Source organism: Ornithorhynchus anatinus, chromosome 5, assembly GCF_004115215.2.
Source record: "Ornithorhynchus anatinus isolate Pmale09 chromosome 5, mOrnAna1.pri.v4, whole genome shotgun sequence".
Taxonomy (NCBI): Eukaryota; Metazoa; Chordata; class Mammalia; order Monotremata; family Ornithorhynchidae; genus Ornithorhynchus; species Ornithorhynchus anatinus.
The window spans coordinates 40,054,711-40,079,080 of NC_041732.1; the positions used below are offsets into that span (position 1 = coordinate 40,054,711).

The window sequence follows — 24,370 nt, forward strand, 5'->3', positions numbered from 1 at the left end:
GAGTCAGTGGAGTTGGGTCTAATCTCAGCTCCACCCCTTGCCTGCTGTATGACCATGGGCAAGTCACTTAACTTCTCTAGGCCTCAGTTTCCTCATCTGTAAAATGGTTATTCAGTATCTGGACTACCTGCCCATTAAACCATGAGCCCCATATGAGACAAGGACTGAGTCTGACCTGATTATCTGGAATCTGCCCCAACATTTACTACAGTGTTTGACCACAATAAGTGTTTAACAAATTCCACAATGAATTATTCAGACCTATCTTCTTTCTGGAAGGATAGTGTTTAAGCCAATCAAACAGAAAATCCTCATCATCAGCTTTAAAGCATTCAATCACCTTACTCCCTTCTACCTTACCTTGTTGCGTTCCTACTACAAACCAATCCACACACTTTGCTCTTCTAACACCAGGCTACTCACTGTACTTCCATCTTGCCTATCTCGCCGCTGACCCCTCACCCATATCCTACCTCTGTCCTGGAGTGTCCTCCCGCTTCATATCCGACAGATGATCACTCTCCCCACCTTCAAATCTTATTAAAGGCACATCTCCTCCCAACTAAGCCTTCCCCAACTAAGCCCTCATTTCATCTTCTCCCATTCCATTCAGTCACCCTTTCCCTTGGATTTGCTCCCTTTATTCACTTCTCCCTCAGCCTCACAGCACTTACGTACATGTCAGTATATCCGTCTACCTCCTTAGACTGTAAGCTCATAGTGGGCAGGTAATGTGCCTACCAACACTGTTATATTGTACTCTCCCAAGCACTTAGCACAGTAAATACTTAGTAAATATGATTGATTGATTAACCCTCAGAAAGAGGTTCAAAACACATTCCGGGTCATGAAAGTTAGCTTGTCTGTAAATTCAAACTTTGGTGCTAGTCACCTGGCTATTCCTAGGAAAACAAGGGGGTTATTTGCCCTGTTGTTGGAGTCTGGTGCTGGTCTGAAATGGCGCAGCAGGCTGTCGCAGTCTGCTTACTGCAGGAGAATCTCAGATGCACCAGTGAACGTGGACTTGCTTGGTGCTTAGTGCTGTAGTTTTCCTGCTTACTTGTGCTTCCCAGTCGCCTAGATGAGCATTCCATATGTATCCTGCTCCAGAAAAACTGGAAAACTGACAAGTCTAGAAGAAAAACAACCTATAAAATTTTCCACCACTGCTACCTCTAGTTGTGAAAGTCCTCTTACCCCTACTATACAGAGGTAGGGGCAGCGGGAAGCTGCCATTCAAATCACAAGAGGGGGAAAACAGATTCCGCCTCTGACGACGTTTCGGCCATTCAATCTGATGGTTCGAATCTGTCCCTGTAGATGCTAAGAAAATCTCACGACCAGAACTCAGGTCAGCACCACAGTTTCCATTGAAAATGTGCCCCTCACACCCCCAAAACCGCATGCAGTTAATTTAATAATGATATTTGTTTAGAGTTTACTATGTGTCAAGTACTGTTCTAAGCACTGGGGTAGATATAAGTTAATCCTGTCGAATACAGTCTCTGTCCCACTTGGGACTCACAATCTAATCAATCAATGGTATTTATTTATAGAGGTAGCATTTACTACTAGAGTGATGCATAGGGTACCTCCATTATACCATTGCTAATTCTTAGCCCAATTTGATATTCAGGGCTGTAGATTTTTCAGGTGTAGATGCCTCTCCCTCCTCTCCTCGATTAATCAATAATACTTATTTAGCACCTACTGTATGCTCTGTACTAACCACTTGGGAGAATACAATGCAGCTACAAAACATAGTCCCTTCCTCTGTAGTAGGCACTTGGGAGAGTATAATGCAGGTAAAAGCAGTCCTGTCCTAGAGGAGCTAATGCTCTGATGAATTTACCACCTTTTCTTGATAAATAGGAAGGTGAAAAATATCAGTGTGTGACTCAGCAGATATTGCAGTCGGGTTTACTGGTTGTTAGCTGCAAGAGGTGCCTTAAGCTAAAGTCCAGGCCAAGCATTGGCTGTGGGCTACGTAAGAGGAAATACAGGACCTATAAAGTGGCTGGATGAAAGAAGACATCATTCACAGACAAGATGCTTTCCTACTCAGGGGCACAGCCCTGGGAGTTGGAAGGACCTGGCTTCTAAACCCGGGTCCACCACTTGTCTACTGTGTAATCTTGGGCAAGTCACTTAACTTCTCTGTGCCTCAGTCACCTTAACAGTAAAATGTGGATTAAGAATGTGAGACCCATGTGGGACATGGACTGTGTTTACCCCAGCAGTAAGTGCTTACCAAATGCCATAAAAAAATTCAGATTTTGCCATCCTGAGGTCAGTGGTGGATATGCTCTCCTCTACTTCTCCCACTCCATTAGTTAGTGCACCTACAGGAGACTTCTTCTCCCAGCAGTCCCAGCAGTTTCTTCCGGGAAATGTCACTCATAGTCACCTTCTCCAGGATGGGATTTGAAGAGAGGGTGGGTAGAGATGATTTGGGTGGGAATTACCTGATTCCTGCCAGTTCTGCTATGGAGGGAAGGAGGTGACAGGCACAGCAGTGGTAAAATGTCCTGCCCTTGGTACTGGTCTAGTTGGTTTTTTACTAAAAGTGCCCCCAATAATTGTGGTATTTAAGTGTCTACTATGTGCCAAACACTTGATTAAGTGCTGCAGTAGGGTAGTTAAAAGGTAATCAGGTCCCACATGTAGCTCAAAGTCTAAGTAAGAGGGAAAACAGGTATTGAATCCTCATTCTGCAGATGAGGGAAATGAGGCACAGAGAAGTGATTTTTTTTTTTTAACGGTATTTGTTAAGCACTTACCTTTTGCTAGGCACTGTACCTAGTACTGGGGTAAATACTAGCTAATCAGGTTGGACACAGTCCAAGTCCCACATGAGGTTCACAGTCTTAATCTCCAATCCCTATTTTACAGATGAGGCAGCTGAGGCACTGAGAAGTCAAGTGATTTTTCAAGATCACACAGCAGACAAGTGGTAGTGCCAGGTATAGAACCCAGGTCCTTCTGACTTGAGTTCTATTTGGTGCTTTTATTGACAAAGCACCTTCATTATTTTAATTTGCTCCTCACAGCACCCCTGTGAGGTAAGGTTCAAGTATCATTCTCCCCTTTTTACAGCTGGGGAAACTGAGACTTGGGGAGGTTAAGTGACTTGCCCAAGGCCACCCAGTAGACAGGTGACAAAGCCAGAAATAGAACCTGGGACCTCCGACTTCCAGGACCACAGGTCTTCCACGGTGCCACAGTGCCTCCACCAAGATCACTAAACAGACGAGGGGCAGAGCCAGGATCAGAACCCCAGCTTCTCTGCCTCCCAGGCGCATGCTCTTTCCACTAGCTTCTTGTGGCTCCTGTCACTACCACTGTGCTAAACAATGGGGAGATAAATGCAGAAGCTATAATCAGCACCTGGGTCAGCCTTCCAGGTGTACCTAGCCACACAATAGAAGTAGGGCAGTGAAAGGTTCATTCTTAATGGGAAAGTTCAGTCCTTTTATTTTATTTTTTTTAATGGTATTTGTAATGGTATTTCCCCCTCTAGACTGTAAGCTCACTGTGGACAGGGAACATGTCTGTTATCTTGTTGTACTGTACTCTCCCAAGCACTTAGTACAGTGCTCAGCACACAGTAAGTGCCCAATAAATACAATCGATTGACTGAGGCTTACTATGTGTCAGGCACTGTACTAAGCTACTTGGGTTGGACCCAATCCATGTCCCTCATGGGGCTCACAGTCTTAATCTCCATTTTACAGATGAGGTAACTGAGGCAAAGAGAAGCTAAGTGACTTGCCCAAGGTCACACAGAAGACAAGTGGTGGAGTAGGGATTAGAATCCAGGTCTTTCTAACTCCCAGACCTGTGCTCTAACCACTAAGCATCACTCTTGAATTCCTGCTCCAAGACACTTTCTAGGTTGAGTTTTCTGTGGCCACTAGACCCTATGGCCCCACATGACCTGATATCATGTGACAGTGCAAGGAAGAGAACAGGCTTCTAGGTCTCCTACAGCAAAACTTTCGTGGCCTGTGTACCTGGAGTCCATCGTCTGCCTTTGGATGCCCCTCCTCAATTAGTCAGGAATATTTAATGAGCACCTAATGTGTGCTCTGAACTAAATCAGTTGAGAGGTTTCTTCTGAGAATCTGTTCCTGAGTCTGTGGGAAGGGAGAGTAAATCTCAGCCATGCCATGTTTCTTTTAACATTTGGGGGAAAAAATGATTCAGCTTGAATGATTTAATTTGGAATATTTTCATATGCAAACTATCAGAAATACCACTGATGAAACACAATTCCAGACATTTGTTCTCAGGAAATTATCCCTTTGTTTAGCGTCTCTGATTGCTCCAATTACACTAATTGATTTACAAACCTACAAATACAGTAGGACATATCATAGGAAATTTAACTTGAAAGACTGGGATCCCAACAAAGAAGAGGAACAACTCCAAATGAAAATGCATCGAAGCTCTGAAACCGAATCGCTTGGGAGAGAGTCCTCGAAACTGACAACACATACCAAATATCCATTTTGATAGTCCCAGGAGCGTACACCCCTGAAGGGATAATGACAAATAATTCAGTCTTTATCCAACCTAAAGCAGTGATAGAGAACATTCAGAAAATCTGTGAAAAGTTTTTGACTTTTCAGAGATGCCAGGATTGGAGGATAGGGGTGTCCATGCATATTTATATTCAATGTTTACATTTCCACAGTAATTATTTGTATCCTACACATTTTCTTTTGCCTTTCCAATTCATTCCAAATCTTTTGTTGGGTATGACTTCTGTCCTTTACAGAATAAAGTCCAATTTGCCCATTACACCTAGCAACCAAATTTCCTGTTTGTTTTCCTCCTTCCCTCTCTTCCCCTCCTGGAACAGAAGCAATAATAAATGAGTTATTTGTTAAGCACTTACTCCCTCTAGACTGTAAGCTTGTTGTGGGGAAGGAATGTGTCTCATATTACTGTGCTGTACTTTTCCAAGTGCTTAACACAGTGCCCTGCACACAGTAAGAGTTCAATAAATACTATTGGTTGATTGATATGTACCAAGTACTGTGCTAAACCCTGGGATAGTTACAGAATAATCAGGTAGGACACAGTTCTTGCCTCACAAGGGGTTCATGGTCTAAATAGGATGGACTAGATCAATCAATCATTCATATTTACTGATTGCTCTATGCTTGCGGAGCACTGTACTAAGGACTTTTATTTCCTATTTTACAGAGTAGGACATTGAGGTTCCGAGAAGTTAAGTGACTTTCCCAAGGTCACCCGATGGGCATTAGCAGAGCATGAAAGTCCTCTGATTCCTAGGCCTATGTTCTCTCCACTAGGTCATGATGACAATTGAAAAACGTTGTTAGCAGAAATGGGCTTTGGGTATTGCTTGGTTCTAGCCGCAAAGCAACCCCACCTGAATGTCGACTCAACTCAGAAGGAAACCTCAACAAATAAAGAGGTTGTAAGTAGGGAGTGTGTCTACCAATTCTGTTATATTGTTATGTTGTATTCTCCCAAGTGCTTAATAAAAGTGCTCTGCATAGAGTAAGTGCTCAGTAAATACGATTGACTGATAGGTTGATGAAGGAAATTTGGGAGGTAGAAGTTGAAGATTGATGGTATAGTGGCTAGAGCATCGGCCTGGGAATCAGAAGGTCATGGGTTCTAATCCCAGCTCTGCCACTTGTCTGCTGTGTGACCTTGGGCAAGTACTTCAATTCTCTGGCCCTCAGTTATCTCATCTGTAAAATGGGGATGAAGAATCTGAGCCCCATATGGGACAGGGACTCTTCCAACCCGTTCTGCTTATATCCACCTCAGTGCTTAGTACAGTGCCTGGCACACTGTTAAGAGCTTAACAAATACCATCATCATCGTCCTGGTGCTGCCGCTGATGGTGATATCAAGAGGAAATTGAGAAGCAGCGTGATCTAGTGGAAAGAGTATGGGCCTGGGAATCAGAGGACCTGGGTTCTAGTCCCTCCTCCACCACTTGTCTGTTGTGTAACCTTGGGCAAGTCACTTCACTTCTCTGTGTCTCATTTACCTCATCTGCAAGATGGGGATTAACACTGTGTGGGACAGGGATTGTGTCTAACCTGATTAACTTGTTTCTACCCCAGTATTTAGTGCAGTGCCTGGCACATAGGAAGCATTTAAGAAATACCATTTAAAAGCAAACAAAAAAAGAGGGCAGTGGAGGCCAGGAGGCAGGCTTAAGGTCTCTGCCCAGGAAGAACAGGGCCTGTGGGATAGGTCTGACCACATATATCCCCCTTTATTCTATACAGGACATGTGAGATTGGACCTGTCCCACAGGTCTGATATTCCTGAGGATGGAAAGCCAAAAGTGTCATCTATCCAAATGAGAAGGGTAGAAGTACAGAGTAAAACCACGCCATGGTCAGTGTGGAGGTCTTTTCTCAAATGGAGACATTCAGGCTATGGTAACTTCATGGTCACATCTGCAACTTCCTCCGAAGAGATTTTTTTTAATGGTATTTGTTAAGCACTAGCTATGTACCAAGCACTGTTCTAAGCTCTGGGCTAGTTACAAGTTTATCAGGTCAGATACTGTCCCTGTCCTTCAGGGGGCTTGCAATCTTAAAATGAGCAGGGAGTGTGTCTACTCATTCTGTTGTATTGTACTCTCTCAAGAGCTTAGCACAGTGCTCTGCACATGGTCAGTGCTCAAAAAACACAAATGATTGACTAAGTAGGAGAGAGAACATATACTGAATCTCTGTTTTACAGCTGGAAAAACTGAGGTCCACCTAAGTGATTTGCCCAAAGTCAAATAGCGGACAAATGGTGGAGCTGGAATTAGAACCCAGATTTTCTGATTCCCAGGACTAGGATTTTCTACTCCCACACCACTACCCATCCAAGCCCCCCAGATTACAGGGTAGGAAACATTTGTTAAAGTATTTGATTCTGAAGCCTAATGAATTCAAAATTAGTCTGGGCTAAAGAAATTGAACAGATAACCACTTCTCCTAAATCTCCCCTTTAGATCCATTACCTGATAGATGTACCAGATATCAGAGAACACGGTGAGAGGAAAAGTCAAAGTTGATATGGAGTGCAAGTGCAAAAGGATAAACATTTTAGTTCTGCAGCTACTTTTCTTTCTCTTATGTAATCTAAACCTCGGCCTCATATCAGGGCACTGTTTACTCAATTTTAATGGCAGAAAAAAATGCGTCCTCTTCAATTTTTTTTTTTTAACATTTCAGAGGCAGACGGGAAAATGAATCAACCTCACATAACACTTTCTCTGCTATCAGGTGACAAAGACCCTGCAGAAACCATCTTGCCTGGAGAAATCGGCCTGGCTTAGCAGCAGGATCAGTCATTGGAGCTTGGGGGCCCCATGAGAGCCTGGGGGAAGGAGGAGCAGTTTGAGTTAATGAGAGAAAGGGACTCTGAAATTAAGCTCAGTAGCTAAGAATATCTTGAGTGTTCTAGAAAGAGTTTTGAATGTCTGGTATCTTGGTATCATTTATCTCTGAAGCAGAGATGCTGAATTTTCAGCAGAGATAACTGTTAGAGCTCCCTCTAAAAAAGAGTTAGTACCAGAAGATTTTGTGACCAAAAGTAAGTCTTTCCAATATATATTCCTGATATAGAGGAATAAGGATTTATTTAAAATGTTCAAAGTTTTTTAAAGAAGGAAAATAATCTTTGTCAATAGAGTCCACACATTTAGACCAGGACATATAAATGTTTAGCTGTCCCCCAGTGACTGAAACTGCCACTTCTCTACATTCTCACAAACACACACTCTTGTGCATGTGTTCCTTAGCTCTCATTCTCTCCAATGAGCTCGTCCATCTGCTGACATTCCCCTTCTAAATTCACAGTAATTGAGACACAAAGCAGAAGGCAGGCTCTTCTGTCTGATGTGGAAGGATTTGCCCTGTCCTTTTCAAAGAATCGTAGAATCCTGACTGCTCTTTTCAGTGGCTATAAACAGAGGTCTCATGAGCTAAGCAAACTGGTCAATTAACTAGTCCTTTGCTGTGAAGAAGCCAAAAATGAAGTCAAGAGACCAACAAATGCCTGGAATGAATAACCCACCCCGTTGCTTAGTGGAAACTTTTTAATGTTTCTCTTGCGAATGCACACACACACATACACATACACACAAACAGCCTGATTAGTTCTTCTCTCAGGAAGCAAAATTCTCTACAAAACCTGAGGGATACATTAGGCAAAACTGCCTGACAGTCCTCCACTTGGACAAACCTATGGACAATTATGAGCACTGAAACATCACTAGGTCCCCAGCTGAGATTTGAGAATGCTATGCTCTAGACTATAAGCTTGTTATGGTCAGAGAACATGTCTGTTAATTCTGTAATATTGTAGTCCCCCAAGCTCTTAGTACAGTGCCCTGCAAAAAGTAAGCAGTCAATAAATACCATTAATTGATTGATTATGCTCTGACAAAAGGTAATGGGGGACAGAGGATTTCTGAAAGGCAATATAGGCAATTTTTCATTAACTCCTCCTATTTCTAAAAATATCTAAGTTTAGAAATGAACAATGGACACAACAACAAGCAAAGACCTAGATTCAGCATATTGTCTTCTTCAGCTACATTTGCTCAGATTGCAAGATCTGTTAATGGAAAATGCATTAATATCCTACATTATGTGCCTGACTTCTTTAATGAGACTCTTCTGAGAGCACTTCTAAGACAAACTGGTCTGAGAAATAGGGAGAGAATGACAAGAGCTTGTGGCCCTTTGAAAATCCTCAGCACCTGTCTCTTGGGGAGAACTGCAGGTAAATTATTCTGGTCACAAGGTACAAATACTGATTTTAGAAAGCTCTCCGTGCCTCATTTTAGGCTAAGTGAATGAATCATGCATTTTTCCAAGGACACACTATTCAAATACTTTGGAGTGTTTTGAGTGTTTTTATAAAATAAATGTGTGTGGATTATTTTTTTTTTTACTCTTGAACCCTTTTAATGATTCCTAGAAAATTACTGCCACTTGACTAAATGTAATAGATTCTGAAGTAAACAGTGTTTCTTACACCCAGCTTATGAATTGGATCTGTGACCTTTGTGGATTTGATATTCACCCCACTCTCAACCTCAGAGCACTCATATACATATATTTAAATTATAAATTATTTATTAATATTAATGTCCACTTCCTCCTCTAGACTGTAAGCTCATTGTGAGCAGGGAAAGTGCCTACCAACTCTTACTGTACTCTCCCAAGTGCTTAGTACAGTGAGCTGCACATAGTAAGCTTTCAATAAATATAATGGATGATGACCGATGACCCACTCACATGGTTATCTAAACCCAAGACTAATAATCAGACATTAGTTGTCCTAATAACAACTGGATGTCTACTGGAATACACCGATTCTTGTTCAATTTTGATTACCCCTTTTTATAATAGGTGAGACAGATTATTCTAAGAAAAAAATATCAAACTAATAGCTCTAGAGTAGCTACAATAAACAGATATTTACTAAATACTGTCAGTTCGACCTTCACAACATTGTTAAAATCTGCCCTTCCTACTCCATCCAAACTGCTACCACGTTAATTCAGGAACTTTTCCTACCTTGACTTGACTACTTTATCAGCCTCCCAGCTGATCTCCTCAAACAGAAACTCCTTGCCATCTGCTTTAAAGCACTCAATCAGCTTGCCTCCTCCTACCTCACCTAACCACTCTACTGCAACCCAGCTCGCACACTTCATTCCTCTAATGTTAACCTTCTCGCTGTACCTCAACTTATCTCCCCGCCAACCCCTCGCATCTGGCCTGGAATGCCCTCCCTTTTCTTATCTGACAATTGCTCTCCCCACCTACAAAGCCTTATGAAGGCACATCTCCTCCAAGAGGTCTTCCCTGACTAAGCCCTCCTTTCCCCTTCTTCCACTCCCTTCTGGGCTGCCTTGACTTGCTCCCTATCCCAGCCACACAGCACTTCTGAATATATCTGTAATTTTATATATAATAATGCCTGTCTTTCCCTCTATACTGTAAGCTCATTTTGAGCAGGGAATATGTCTGTAATATTGTTATACTGTATTCTTCCCAGAACTTAGTACAGTGCTCTGCACACAGTAAGGCTCAATAAATACAACCGACTGACCAACTGACTTTTACAAACGTTAGTTAAAATCCATCTATCCTCTCCAAATGATCCTTACCATCCCCATTTTGCAAGGTAAAATGGTAAGCTGAGGACCTCAAGATCCCCTCCATCTTTGATTCCTGTAGTAAGAGCAGCTCTTTTCCCAGTTATCTTTCCTGGAATAGTGATCCACAATGAGGAAAGCTCTGGCTGAAGCTGAGCCTTCAACACTTTATTTTCCATCTGCACTCAAAGGAGGCTCAGTGGCACGTTGGAGTTTACACAGAGACCTGAGGTGTCTTTCTGACTGTGATCATCTTGATCTTTCATTTGTCATTCCTTACAGGTCTGTTGCCACCATCTCCACCCCCTCCTCATTCTCAAATTGTGCACCCCTTGGGGGCCAGGGATTCTGTCTATACCTCATTGAAGTATTCCTTTCTCAGCTTTTAGCACAGTGCTTTGCACACAGTAAGCACTTTATAAAAACTATTACTACTACAACTACATGCTCACAAGCTGATAGCTTTCTTTTCAGGGATTGAACCGTGGTTTCCTGTAGAATGTCTATGCCTGAGCAAAATTCTCACAACAGTGAAGAATCCACTGTAGTCAGAGAACCTGATTCTACCACTTGCCTGCTGAATGACCTGAGGCAAATCACATAACTTCCCTGGGCCTCACTTTTCTCCTATGTAAAATGGGGATTCAATACCTGTTCTCCTTCAGCCTGAGATGGTGAATGTGGTGTGGGCCAGGGACTGTGTTTGATTTGATTATCTTGCATAATAATAGCAATAATTATGGTATTTGTTAAGTGCTTACTATATGCCAAGCTCTATTCTCAACAATGGGATAGATACAAGTTAATCAGGTTGGGGATAGTCCCTGTCCCATATTGGGCTCACAGTCTTTATCCCCATTCTACAGATGAGGTAACTGAGGCCCAGAGACATGAAGTGACTTGCCCAAGGTCACACAGCAGACATGTGGCAGAGTCAGAATTAGAACCCAGGTCCTTCTGACCAAGACTTGTACTCTGTCCGCTAAGCCATGATGTATTTCTCTACCCTAGCATTTAGTTCAGTGCCTGATACATTAAGAAGCACTTAATAAGTGTCATTATTATTATTAATTATTATTATCATTATCACACTTTTTTTCTATTCTTTGTCAAGTGAAGGAGAAAGGGAGTCATATATGAGGCTCCAGGGTGGAGAACCTAGCAATAATTCTAGAAACCAAGGAGATCCACAATACAGTTGGATTTGTGTGTAGAAATTAGGATATTTTAACATAGCATGAGTGAGAGACAAATAAAATTTATAATGTTGAATAAGAAATCTGCTCCTGGGTATTCATACATCTTCTATATATCCTTCTGGAGCTCTCCATTTCCATGATAGTTGAAATAATCTTTCATTCACTATCAGCAGCCCAATTCCCTCTATGTGTACCAGCTGCTGAAGGGGAGGAATTCTTCTGTGTAATTACAGACTAGAAATTTTCAGAGAGTCACTGGAAAAGGCCCAGTCTCAAGTTGCATTAAGAGAACAGGACATCTCTCCACCTTACCAAGGAAGTAGAAGAGGTTTTTTTTAAAAAGATCATTATTATTACTACCACTACCACCATATCATTGCAGATGACTCCCAGATTGGTCTCATTAGCCCCAACCTCTTTCCTCTGAAATCTCACAGAAATCTCCAGCCTCCAGGACACTTCTATAAGGGCATCCTGCTGGCACTTCAAGTCAAATCGTCCAACATTGAACTCCTCATACTCTTTCTCAAATCCTCTCCTCCTCTTAACTTTCCCATCACTGTTGACAATGCTGCCATTCTCCCTGTCTCTCAAGATGGCAACTTAAGCATTAACCTTAACTTCTCTCTTCCCTTTAACCCACATATTCAGTCAGTTTTCAAGTCCTGTAGGTTCTTCAGATCTCCAGAATCCATCCCGTCCTCCTGCTACCACACTTTTTCAAGCACTCGGTATATTCTGACTTGACTATGGCCTACTTGCTGACCTCTCTGCTCTATTCTATTCCCTCTCCAGTCCATAGTTCACCATGATGCCCAGATCCATTTTCTAAAACATCATTTTTCCCATATCTCCTCAACCATTTTCCATTTTCCCACATTAACTTCCAACCATTGGCAGTTGCCCATTACTCTCAGCAACAAGGAAAAATACTTGAATATTGACTTTAAGGCAGTCAATCAGTTCTCTTCCCCTACTTTTTTCTTGCATTTGTTAAGTGCTTACTTCGTGCCAGACTAAGCACTGGGGTAGATACAAGATAATGGATCAGTCCCTATCCCACACAGGGTTTACAGTCTTAATCCCCATTTTACAGATGCAGTAACCAAGGCACAGAGAAGTTAAGTTACTTGCCAAAGGTCACACAGCAGACAAGCAGAGGAGCTGGTATTAGAACCTTCTGACTCCCAGACTCATGCTCTGTCCACTAGACCACACTGCTTCTCATGCTATTTATTCTCTACTTATGCTCACTTCTCTCTGACTCCTCCTCAACTCACACCCTTCTCTCCTCTGAAGACAAGCTACTCACGGGGCCTTGTTTTGGGGGCTGTGCTGGTGCTCCTGACCTTTTGCTCTCGACTTCCCTCCTACCTGGAACTCCCTCTCCCTTCCCATCTGGCAGATTACTGTTCTACCCATATTCACAGGACTTCTGATATCACATCTCCTCCAGGAAGCCTCTACTTATTAATCTCTCCTCTCCCCACTCACTGTATCCCCAGCTGCCATTCAGGACCTCCAGTTCACCTAGGCATTTAAATGCTCACTCCTCCCTCACCAAGGCACTTATGTCCATATTTTTAAACTCTGTTGCTTCCCCTCATCGGCAGTTCATTTTAGTGTTTGTCTCTCCCACTGGATGTAAACTCCTTAATAGCAGGGATCATGTGCATCAACTCTACTGTACTCTCCCAAGTGCTTAGTTCAGTGTTCTGTACAAGAACTCAACACATTCTATTAATTGATAATAAAGGTATTTCTTAAGTACTTCCATTATGCTAAGCACTGAGATAATAATAATAATGATGGTATTTGTTAAGCGCTTACTATGTGCCAAGCACTGTTCTAAGTGCTGGGGTAGATACATGGTAATCAGCTTGTTCCACAAGGGGCTCACAATCTGAGGCCCAGAGAAGTGAAGTGACTTGACTGAAGTCACACAGCTGACAAGTGGCGGAGTCGGCATTAGAACCCAGGATCCCTGACTCACATGTCTGTGCTCTTTCCACTAGACCATGTTGCTTCTATAACCAGTTTGGGCAGGGTCCCTCTACCGCTTGGAGCTCACAATCAAATTTGTAGAGAGAGCAGATATGTTATCCCTGTTCTACAGATTAGGAAACCAAGGGACAAGGGACAGAGAGGTTAACAGATTTGCCTAGGATCACACTGCAGGTAACTAGCAGAGCAGGGATTCGTACCCTGGTCTCTTGACTTTCAGTTCCATGCTCTTCCCACCAGGAAGGAATGTGGCCTAATGGAAAGAGTACAGGCTTGGAAGTCAAAGAATCTGGGTTCTAATCCCAGTTTCACCTCTTTCCTGCTTTGTTACTTCGAACAAGTAATTTCATTTCTCTGGACCACAGTTCCCTTATCTGCAAAATAAGGATTCAAAATCTGCCCTCCCTCCTACTTAGACTGTGAGCCCCACGTGGGATCTAACGATCTTGTATCTACTCTGGCACTTAGTACAGTGCTTGGCACATAATAAGTGCTTAACAAATACCACAATTATTATTATTAGGTCACACAGGCCTCTCATGGGAAATGATCTGGAAATATCATAAAGCAATGAAGTTATTCAAGTGCTAATTTGATAGAACAAGAAATTAGTCACTTCTAAATGGACTAAATGAATTTGGGACCAGGCATCTCTCCCCAGCAATCTGAAATCAGAAGCGCCCTGCAATTGAAGGAGCGAAGCTACCTGTCTCCTGTTCCAGATTCTGCAATCAGTCAATAGTATTTATTCAATCAGTCAATCATATTTATTGAGCACTTATTGTGTGCAGAGGACTCTACTAAATGCTTGTGAGAGTACAATATTACAATAGACACATTCCCTGCCCTCAACGACCTTACAGCCTAGAGGAGAAGATAAGATATTGATATAAATAAATAAATTACAGATATGTACATAAGTGCTGAGGGGGATTAGGAGAGGGATAAATAAAGGCAGCCAGTCACGGTGACGCAGAAGGAAGTGGAAGAAGAGGAAAAGAGGGATTAGTCAGGGATGGCCTCTTGGAGGAGATGTGTCATTAATAAGGCTTTGAAGGTGGGGAGAGTAACTGTCGGGTATGAAGTGGGAGGGTGCTCCAGGACAGAGGCAGGATGTGGGTGAGAACTCAGCAGTGAGATAGATGAGATCAAGGCACAGTGAGTTGGTTAGCATTAGAGGATCAAAGTGTGTGGGCTGGGTTGTAGTAGGAGAGTAGCTAGGTGATGTAGGAAGGGGAAAGGTGGTTAAGTGTTTTATAGCCGATGGTAAGGAGTTTTTGTTTGATGTGGGAGTGAATGGACAATCACTGGAGATTCCTGAGGAGTGGGGAAACATGGAATTAATGTTTTTGGACAAAAATGACCTGGGGAACAGAGTAAAGAATGAACTGGAGTGGGGAAAGGCAGGAGTCAGGGAGATCAGCAAGGAGCTAATACAGTAATCAAGTCAGGATAGAAAAAAGTGCTTGGATTACCATGGTAGCAGTTTGGAAGGAGAGGAAAGGGACCATTTAGCAATGCTGTGCAGGTTGAACCAAAGGATTTAGTGATAGATTGAATATGTGGGTGAATGAGAGAGAGGAGTTAAGGATAATGCCAAGGTTATGGGTTTGTGAGACAGGAAGGATGGTGGCACTGACTACAGTGATGGGAAAGTAAGGGGAAGGAGAGGGTTTAGGTGGGAATATGAGTTGGTTTTTTGACATGTTAAGTTTGAGGGGATGGCAGGACACCCAAGTAGGGGTGTCCTGAAGACAGAGGGAAATATTAGACTGCAGAGAGGGAGAGAGATCAGGTCTGGAGATGCAGATTTGGGAATCACCTGCATAGAAGTGATAGTTGAAGCCATGGGAGTAAATGAGTTCTCCATGGGAGTGTAGATGGAGAATAGAAGGGACCCCAAACTGAATCTTGAGGGAGCCCCATAGTTAGGGGGTGGGAGGCAGGGGAGGGGCTTGAGAAAGAGACTGAGAATTAGAGGCCAGAGAGAGAGGAGGAGAAACAAGAGAGGACAGTGCCAGAGAAGCCAAGGTTGGATAATATTTCCAGGAGAAGAGGATGGTCAACAATGTCCAAGGTAGCTGAGAGGTCAAGAAAGGTTAGGTTGGAGTAAAGGCTGTTAGATTTGGCAAGAAGAAGGTCATTTGTGACTTTTGAGAGGGCAGTTTGTGTGGAGTGAAGGGGATGGAAGCCAGATTGGAGGGGGTCAAGGAGAGAATTGGAGGAGAGGAACTTGAGACAGTGCTTGAGTGTTTACCATCTGCAGAGCACTGTGATGAGCACTTGGGAGGGTTTAACAGAGGTGGCAGACTCACAAGACGCTTACAGTCTAGAGAGGAGCTTACAGTCTAGAGTATTGCAGTATCTGGATCAAAGCTAAAGACGGATACGGGTAAAGCACTGGAGTTTGAGGATTTGGTGAGGAAGATATATGTCTCGATTATTCAGTTCAGGGGCTTTTTCACTCTTTTAGTTTCCTTCTGTGCCCCTTATGGTATGGAATTTATTCCTTAAAAAATGCCTACAGGACAAGGCAAAAAAGTCATCTAAGGCTACAGCCTCTGCAGCCTGAAGTTTACAAGAAAGTAGCCCTCGTGAGCTCCAGTGGAGCCTATTAACTGCTACTTGTCTTTGGCTCTGGGTCAGATCTGAGCTCTTCTGAAGGTAGAGGGTGAATAATTCCTTGGTGACTGCAGCTCAGGCTGAAAAAAGCCAGAGAGGTGATCGAACGTAAACAGATTAGGTTCAGTGTGAGGACAGGCCGGACAGATACGAAAAGAAACCAGCTTCACTGGCCCCCCCAGGAGTAACCAGGGCAGAGCACTGAAGTCCCCCCCCCCAGAAAGATATTAGAATTCCTAAACTCGAACAGCAAATGATCTCCAGCAGTAGTTTTGCCAACATTTAGTTGTTCCCATTTCTACCACAGCTACCCAATTTGACAATTTTAACCCTTCAAAGATCCCAAAAGCTCTGAAGCTCTTCTAGGATAGGACTCTGCAATGCAGAGTGAACCACACTTATCTATATCCCCTCCATTCAGTACAAATAACTCCCTTCACGACCCAGAGTGCTACCCCCTCGCCCACAACTCATCTGCTCTATAGGAGAATTGGGGCAAAATTAGACTTTGATGCCAAGCCTTCACTATCAAATCAACCAGTCTCAATTACCCATAAACTTCCAGCCAAAGGAATAAAAAATGTGGGAGCAATTAATTATATGGGTGATTGAGTCCAACCATAATTTGGTCCGAATTATCCAGGTAAAATGCTAGAATAAAAATGGTTACTATGGCAGAGATTGTATCAAATATTGTTATTATTAAGCTCTTTTTTACTACATAAGCTAACTTCCTGTAGTAAATTAGACCACTCTGGAAGGACATTAAATTATTTCAGAACATTAGACATTTAGTACTTTCTGATTAAATACATTCAACTACCCTCGTGAAACTAAGGAATTAAAGCAGACTTCAGAGATGTCCAGCTGACCATCACACCCTATCTGTGGAAAGTGGGCTCACTATACTAATGAAAAAATTGAGAACATTTTTTGTGTCTGCTGTATTTGAGGATGAGCTCTTCATGTTTGTATCTCTACTTCCAATTTCTTTCAATTGGCCAGAATCCTTGGGATGGTCATTTAGTGATTTTAAATACAAAGGGACGGTCAAAGAGTCTGGCCCAGGCTGAGTGGAGGGATTTGGAAGTGTTTTGTCCAGCAAGGCCAGAACTGAAGCTTTGTTTCTCTGACAATCCCAAAGCTTCAAATCATGAATCTGCCTTCATCTTGGGATGGGCCTGAGACTCAAGCCCAGAAAATCTGGGCATGGTCCCACATACAGATTCTCTTACCAAGAGGAACTTGATTCTCCTCCAAGTCCTCTAACAAAACACTTCAGGAGTTTCTAGCCTTCTTTTCTCAGTCAATCAATCACATTTATTGAGCACTGTACTAAATGCTCAGGAGAGAAAAATATAACAGAATTGGCAGACATTTTCCCCGCTTCCCACCACGAGTTACTGCTCCCATAGATCCCTGTTCCTCCTCCCACAAAGCACCCTGTCCTTGTTTAGAGAATCTTACTGATCTGTCTGCTGTATAGATGCAGACAGTGTTGTTCCACCAAAACCCTGATAAGTAGAGTTTCTGATTCTTCTACCAGCCCTAAAGAAATCCCCAGACAGACTATGGCACAAACTGGGAACATTGATATAGAATGAAAGTAACTCTCCTTCAAAATCTCTTCTTTCTCACATCCTTCAAAAGCCATTAATTCAAAAGCAACAGAGGACACACCAGGGGTCTTGAGGAGGTCTCTTCCCTGCTGCCTCATCCATCATGAGGCTCAACTGTAGGAAGCACTCTCCTGGCCATTTAGGGGAGAAGATTACTGATGCTTTTCACATCTGGTCAGAGTCTTCATAAAGATCTTGCCCATTTGACAGAATTTGAACCAGCTGACAACACTCAGGAAACCACACTCAGAAAAGCAAGCAAGCGCACACCACCAAAAGATGTCACATTGTGTTTTCACCAAGCCTGTGTCAGCCTCACCTACCTGGTTACAGGTGTTTATATCTACCCCATTCCGCAGGTGGTCCAAGGCTTTGTCAAGATTTCCTGACCTTGCTGCCCGCAGAAAACTGGTTGCAGCATCGGCCTAGGGAAAGAGAAGCAGACTGTGAGTCATCCCATGTCCTGCCTCCAAGAACATCACATTTTAGCTAGCCCAAATGCCTCATTTTATGGCAGTCTTCATCCTCTTATGATCCTTGTTACCGCTGGAAATGATGATCTCCCCAATCCTTATGCTGCTTGCTGGGAGGAAGCTGGGCATGTCGGGTATGCTTCATTAATTCTTTCAGGCCACTAGAGTGGCATTCTTTAAGTTACTGCTTCAATGCATGCCATACGTAATATTATAGTTTCTGGAAGGAGTTACTGCAGCTTCCAACTGCAGCCGGCTAGTTGAGAGAGCATGCTCAGTACTGTTCTAACTCCGGGGTTGTTCTTCCCTTGAACCCTATGTTAAAGAGTACTTGTACTAGAGCACAAGCACCTTGACCAGCTCCACTTCTGGGTGTTCCATCCAGATAGACTCATGTGGTCAGAAGAATGTTCCCAATCAATGGTATTTATTGAGAACTTACTACGTGTGGAGTACTCAACTAAAAGCTTTGGAGAGAATTATAACAGAGTTAGTAGACACATTCCCTGCCCACAAGGAGCTTACAATCTAAGAGATGTATTGCAGGGCCAACGGGAATAGAGCTCAAAAGGGTGTGTTGAAACATATGTATATGGGCACACATATATATACACAGACACATATACATACTCTCAAATTACAGTAGAGAACTTACAGTAAAAGCATGCATTATGACATTATGGAAGAAATTGGACTAAACCCTCATTTCTTTTTCTCCCACTCCCTTCTGCATGGCCCTTGCACTTAGATTTTCACCCTTTATTCACCCCTCCCTCAGCTCCATAGCACTTATGTACATATAATTCATTTATATTAATGACTGTTTCTCCCTTTAGATGTATACTCATTATGGGCAGGGAACCTGCCTATTTCTGGTATGTTGTACTTGCCTGAGCACTTAATACCATGCTCTGCACACAGTAAGTGTTCAGTAAATACTTTTGATCAATTAATTGATTGATCTTAGGTCCAGAGGGAATAGAACTTATAAAAGATACATTTACATACAAATACAAACTTAAATCAATTAACATATAATATGTGTTGAATGCTTACTACATGCAGACCACTTAGATTAAAGTAGAGCACTTTATAATTTTGTTATTGCATTTCAGAAAGCAGAAGCGTTAGAAGCACTGACCTGTGGTTTTGGTGCTTTGAAAGCACTCTTCTACAGCTAGCAGCATGTTTAAAGGCTAGCTGTCTCTGATCTTGGTTAAACCATGGCACCTGGCACCAATACTCTTGAGTGTTCTCCTACCACTAACTACTCCACTCTGCTGGGGGGGGGGGAGAACTTGTAGGGCCTGAGTGTTTCTAGGACTCAATCAATCAGAGGTGAAGCAGCTGGGGAGGGGGGCAGAGTGGTCCTTTAGCTCATGCTCTACTGACCTGGATACGGGGTTCGGTCTGAGACTGGAGAAGCCCTGTCCCTCTGACCCGAACTCCAGTGCTCATGTTTGCCCGACATCAGGGCACAATTATGACACACAGGTTAATCCCTCAGGCATGGAGCAGTGAGGATGGGTCAGTTTGGGATTAATCTTTTTTTGGTGGTATTTGTTAAGCACTTACTATGTGTCAGGCACTAAGCGCTGGGGTAGACACCAGCTAATCAGGTTGGACAAAGTCCATGTCCCACATAGGGTTCACAGCCTTAATCCTCATTTTACAGATGAAGTAAAGTGAGGCAAAGAGAAGTGAAGTGACTTGCTCAAGTTCACACAGCAGACAAGTGGCAGAGCAGGGATTAGAACCCAGGTCCTTCTGACTCCAGACCCGTGCTCTATCCACTAGACCACATTGCTTCTCACCGTTGCAACTGCTCTACTGGGCTCTTTGACCCTGAAGAGTAGGAGTGACGAAGCTTGTGATTTGGACTTTTGAGTTGAGTTCTGGGAGCTGCCTCACATCAGTGAGATTAACTTCCTTCTGCATATATAACAAATGATTTATTTATATTAATGTCTGTCTCCCCTTCTGAATGTAAGCTCGTAGTGGGCAGGGAACGTGTCTACCAACACTGTTGCATTGTACTCTCCTAAGTGCTTAGTACAGTGCTTTGCACATAGTAAGAGTTCAATAAATACCATTGATGAAGTCTGAGTGCTTAGTTTGGGTGAAGCACTATACATGCACCCAAACTAAGCACTCAGACATCATCAATGGTATTTACTGAACTCTTACTATGTGCAAAGCACTGTACATGCACTTAGAGTAAGTAGACATGATCTCTGCCTTCAAGGAACTTAAAAAGAATTTGTATTGGTCACAGTAGGTATGCTGCTTGGTGGTCTTGGCAAGGAGCCTGGGGGTGACTCTCGGGAGTTTCATTCAATCGTATTTATTGAGCACTTACTGTGTGCAGAGCACTGTACTAAGCACTTGGGAGAGTACAATACAACAAAAAAAAGACACGATCCCTGCCCACAAGGAGCTTACAGATGGCAGTGGCAGTGAGAACCTGTCTCTGTGTCTTCGGTGTGCCCACCCTCAGATAGTTGCTGCTTTCCTGGCCCATTAGGAGAGCCAACCTTGGCCCTGATGAGCTAACAATCTGCACTCCATTGCAAACAAATTTGCAATTTGTTTCTTATATAAAAGCAGGGTGGAATTTTTTCTGAAAGAATCCACCACCAACAGCAGAAGATCAAACAGTCATCGAAGAGCAGGTTTTTGAGAGACGTGAGCCCCATTCAGAGGCTCCCCAGCTCCAATGTTTGGGACCAAAATCATGATGGAATTTCAAAGCCCATCCTGCCCTAACCCCCAAGGTTTCAGGAACAGGCTAAGAGTCAGCAGGGGGCAGTTTGGGGATTTATGGAAGAAAATACTGAGAAGCTGAGAAGCAGCGTAGCACAGTGGAAAGAGCACAGGCTTTGGAGTCAGGGCTCATGAGTTCGAATCCCAGCTCTGCCACTTGTCAGCTGTGTGACTGTGGGCAAGTCACTTCACTTCTCTGTGCCTCAGTTCCCTCATCTGTAAAATGGGGATTAAGACTGTGAGCCCCATGTGGGACAACCTGATTCCCCTGTGTTTACCTCAGCGCTTAGAACAGTGCTCTGCACATAGTAAGCGCTTAACAAATACCAACATTAATTAATTACTGAAAGTAGAAAACCAGTCACTTCCTTGTCTCTGTACATCAGGACCAGGGCACAGTGCATAACTGCCTACCAACAGTCACCTTGAATGCAGAAAAGAAAACTTGGGCTTGGTGGTTTATTTCCATTGTGGTTAACAAATACAATGAATCACGTGATATGCCACACTGGATATAATTTTCACCAAACTCATCCACAGCAGCCAGTGGTCTGTCCTCACCCCTTGGCCTCTCTGTCTTACAGACCACAGCCTCCCTGTCTCTCTGCCAGGAAAGCAGAGTTAAAAGAACATCTTGGAGAAGACGAGATGATACTAGCTTCTTCCCCTCTACTGTGATCCCAGAGGAAACATTCTCTCAGGATGACATTAGGGTAATGCATGTTGGTGTCCATTGATTCTGAAAGGATATTTAGATTCAAACATTAGGAAAGGCAGTACTAGCCTAGGGGAAAAGAGTGTTCAAGTGTAATTTCTTTCACGTCTTAGCATTTCCTTGAGGCTTTTACTTGAGACCAAATTCAATCAAAGCACTTTTATCCAGGCTTCCATTATCCAGAAAACTTGATTATCTAGACTTTGCTTGGTGTATGTTCCTGTCTGGTTTATTGAAGATTTTATATACTGGTGTTCCAAATGGGAAGCAGCATGGCCTAGGGGATAGACCACGGGCCTGGGAGTCAGAGGACCTGGGTAGTAATCCCGGGCTGTGCCACTTGTCTGCAGTGTGACCTTGGGCAAGTCACTTCATTTCTCTGTGTCTCATTTACCTCATCTGTAAAATGGGGATTATGACTGTGAGCCCCATGTGGGACAGGGACTTGTATCTATCTCAGTGCTTAGATCAGTGTATGGGACATAGTAAAAGCTAAACAAATACCAATTATTTTAAAAAGCTGGAAACAGCTAGATATTGGCAGGGCCAGGGGGCTGTAAAGAGTGTTCAGAGTGATTACGGGCCAATGAAGGGTACAACTGATGGGTCCCTTCTGTGATACATAACATTGTGGTATAAATCACAATATATGCCAAATGGAATGGAGTATTCGATTGCAGAACCAATCAAATGGTAATTGAGTGCTTACTGTTTGCAGAGGACTGTACTAAGCAGTCAGGAAAGTGTATGAGGGTAAGATGACATGATTCCTGTCCTCAAGGATTTTAGTCACCCAAACCAGTCGCTACTGAAGGAACAGGTCTTCAACATCACCTACTGTGCATAAGCTATTAAATAAAGGCAGAAGTAACACTTCAGCCTTTAGTTTTTATGAATGGTTGCTGTCTCAGTGAAAAGAGGAATCAGGAGACCTGGTTCCCAGTTCTGTCTATAGCTGGCTAATGGGGCCTAAGACCAACCCTCCTCTCCACAATGTATTGCACCCCTGTCAGCCTAGGTGCTCTCTGCACCTTCTACCCCAGTAGGAACCTGGCCCACAGTGCCCGGGAGTGTGAGCCAGGCTGGTCAGCTCCTAGCACTGTCATCAATTCCACTAGGCAGATTTTTGGTCTTGAGGTTTCAGGACTGAGACTCATCTGTCATTCTTGATTCGAGACTCCATCATCAGACTCCATCATGTCATCTTATGTAGAGGGAAGGCAATAAATGTGACTATATTTCAAGAGGAAACCATTTCAACAGCAAACCATATTTTCAGTAGAAAAATTCAGTTATTCAAAATGACGACGGACCCAGAATAGTCTAAATAGAGAGCTGGCTGAACTTGGATTGAAATGCAGAATAAACCCAAAAGGCGCCAAATTAAAACATCCCATGGCTAATTAAGGTCTAAATAAGAAGCTGCAGCTTAACACATAAAGCAGACAGAGGCCTCTGGAAATGTATAGATCATGTGAAAGAAAGAGAGAAAGGGAGAGAGAGAGAGAAACAGAGAGAGAGAGAGAGACATAACCTAATTCAAAGATAATAGTCAAACTGTCATGAAAAGTCAGTTTCTTCCATGCTATACATAAGTAAAAATAAAGTGGCAGGGGATGTGTCTATCAACTCTGTTACACTGTACTCTCCTAAATGCTTAGTACAGTGTTCTGTGCTTGGTAAGTGCTCAATAAATGTGATTGATTGACCAATTTTCCCAGTGGCTTGGTGAAAGGAGTTAAAGAGGACTTAGTAATAATAATAATAATAATGATGGCATTTCTTAAGCACTTACCATGTGCCAAGCACTGTTCTAAGCACTGGGGTAGATACAGGGTAATCAGGTTGTCCCATGTGGGGCTCACAATCTTAATCCTCATTTTACAGATGAGGTAAATGAGGCACAGAGAAGCAAGTGACTTGCCCAGTCACACAGCTGATCAGTGGCAGAGCCTGGATTAGAACCCATGACCTCTGACTCCCAGGCCCATGCTTTTTCCACTATGCCACGCCATAGACCTGCTCAGCCCCAAGGGAACTGTCAGAAGGGGCTTCTATCTCTTCAGCAACCAAGAGACCAATGCTGGACTGCCTATTTCCACAGGACCTTAATTTTGGATATTTTATTTCCAGTAGGACAAGCACTTGCTTTGCTTTTCCACTGGTGGGAGTAGCTGAGCGGACATTAGGCTCAAAATGCATTCCAGACCTGGGGCAGCTTTACAGTTGTTAAACACATATCAGATAGATTGAAATAATCTGACTGAATCTTTCTAATACCAAAAAAGCAATTCCCACATCTACAGATTTATCCATCACTTATAACCCAGACCAAAATGTTTTTCCCATACCTATTTCCCTTAACCATACTCTGGGGATTTCTGGCCATTATGTGGGTGGGCGGCAGTTGACATTCAAATTGAATCTCTCTACCTTTATCATTAAGGTAAATGTCCAGAAAGGCTGGCAGAAGCCTTCCCCGCAACTGCAATCTTAGATTGTGTCAGTCAAGCAATCAATCAGAGGTATTTATTGAGCATCCACTGAAGGTGAAGCTTTGTTCCAATAATAATAATAATAATGGGGATATATGGTGAGCCCTTACTTTGTTCCAAGCACCATACTAAGTTCTGGAGTTGATATACAATAAGATGATTAGTCCCTTTACGACGGAGGACTACTAAATATTTAGAAGCGACCAACATAAGCAAGATATGAGTTCTCTGTCCTCAGGGAATTTTCGGATTAATTAGGAAAACAGACAGACAAAAAATTGAGATTTTAAAAAATCACAGACTGGTTATGTTATAGAC

At 42.9% G+C, this 24,370-nt stretch overlaps 1 protein-coding gene across 4 annotated transcripts in view; it reads right to left on the minus strand.

The window, feature by feature from the left end:
* Nucleotides 1-24,370, minus strand: part of ANK1 (ankyrin 1) — a 214,361-nt gene that overhangs the window by 78,262 nt on the left and 111,729 nt on the right. For all 4 annotated transcript variants that reach the window (XM_029064844.1, XM_029064843.1, XM_029064842.1 and 1 more), the window contains exon 2: nt 17,930-18,031. In XM_029064844.1, coding sequence (XP_028920677.1) covers nt 17,930-18,031 — 102 coding nt within the window. The remainder of the gene's footprint in view (nt 1-17,929; nt 18,032-24,370) is intronic.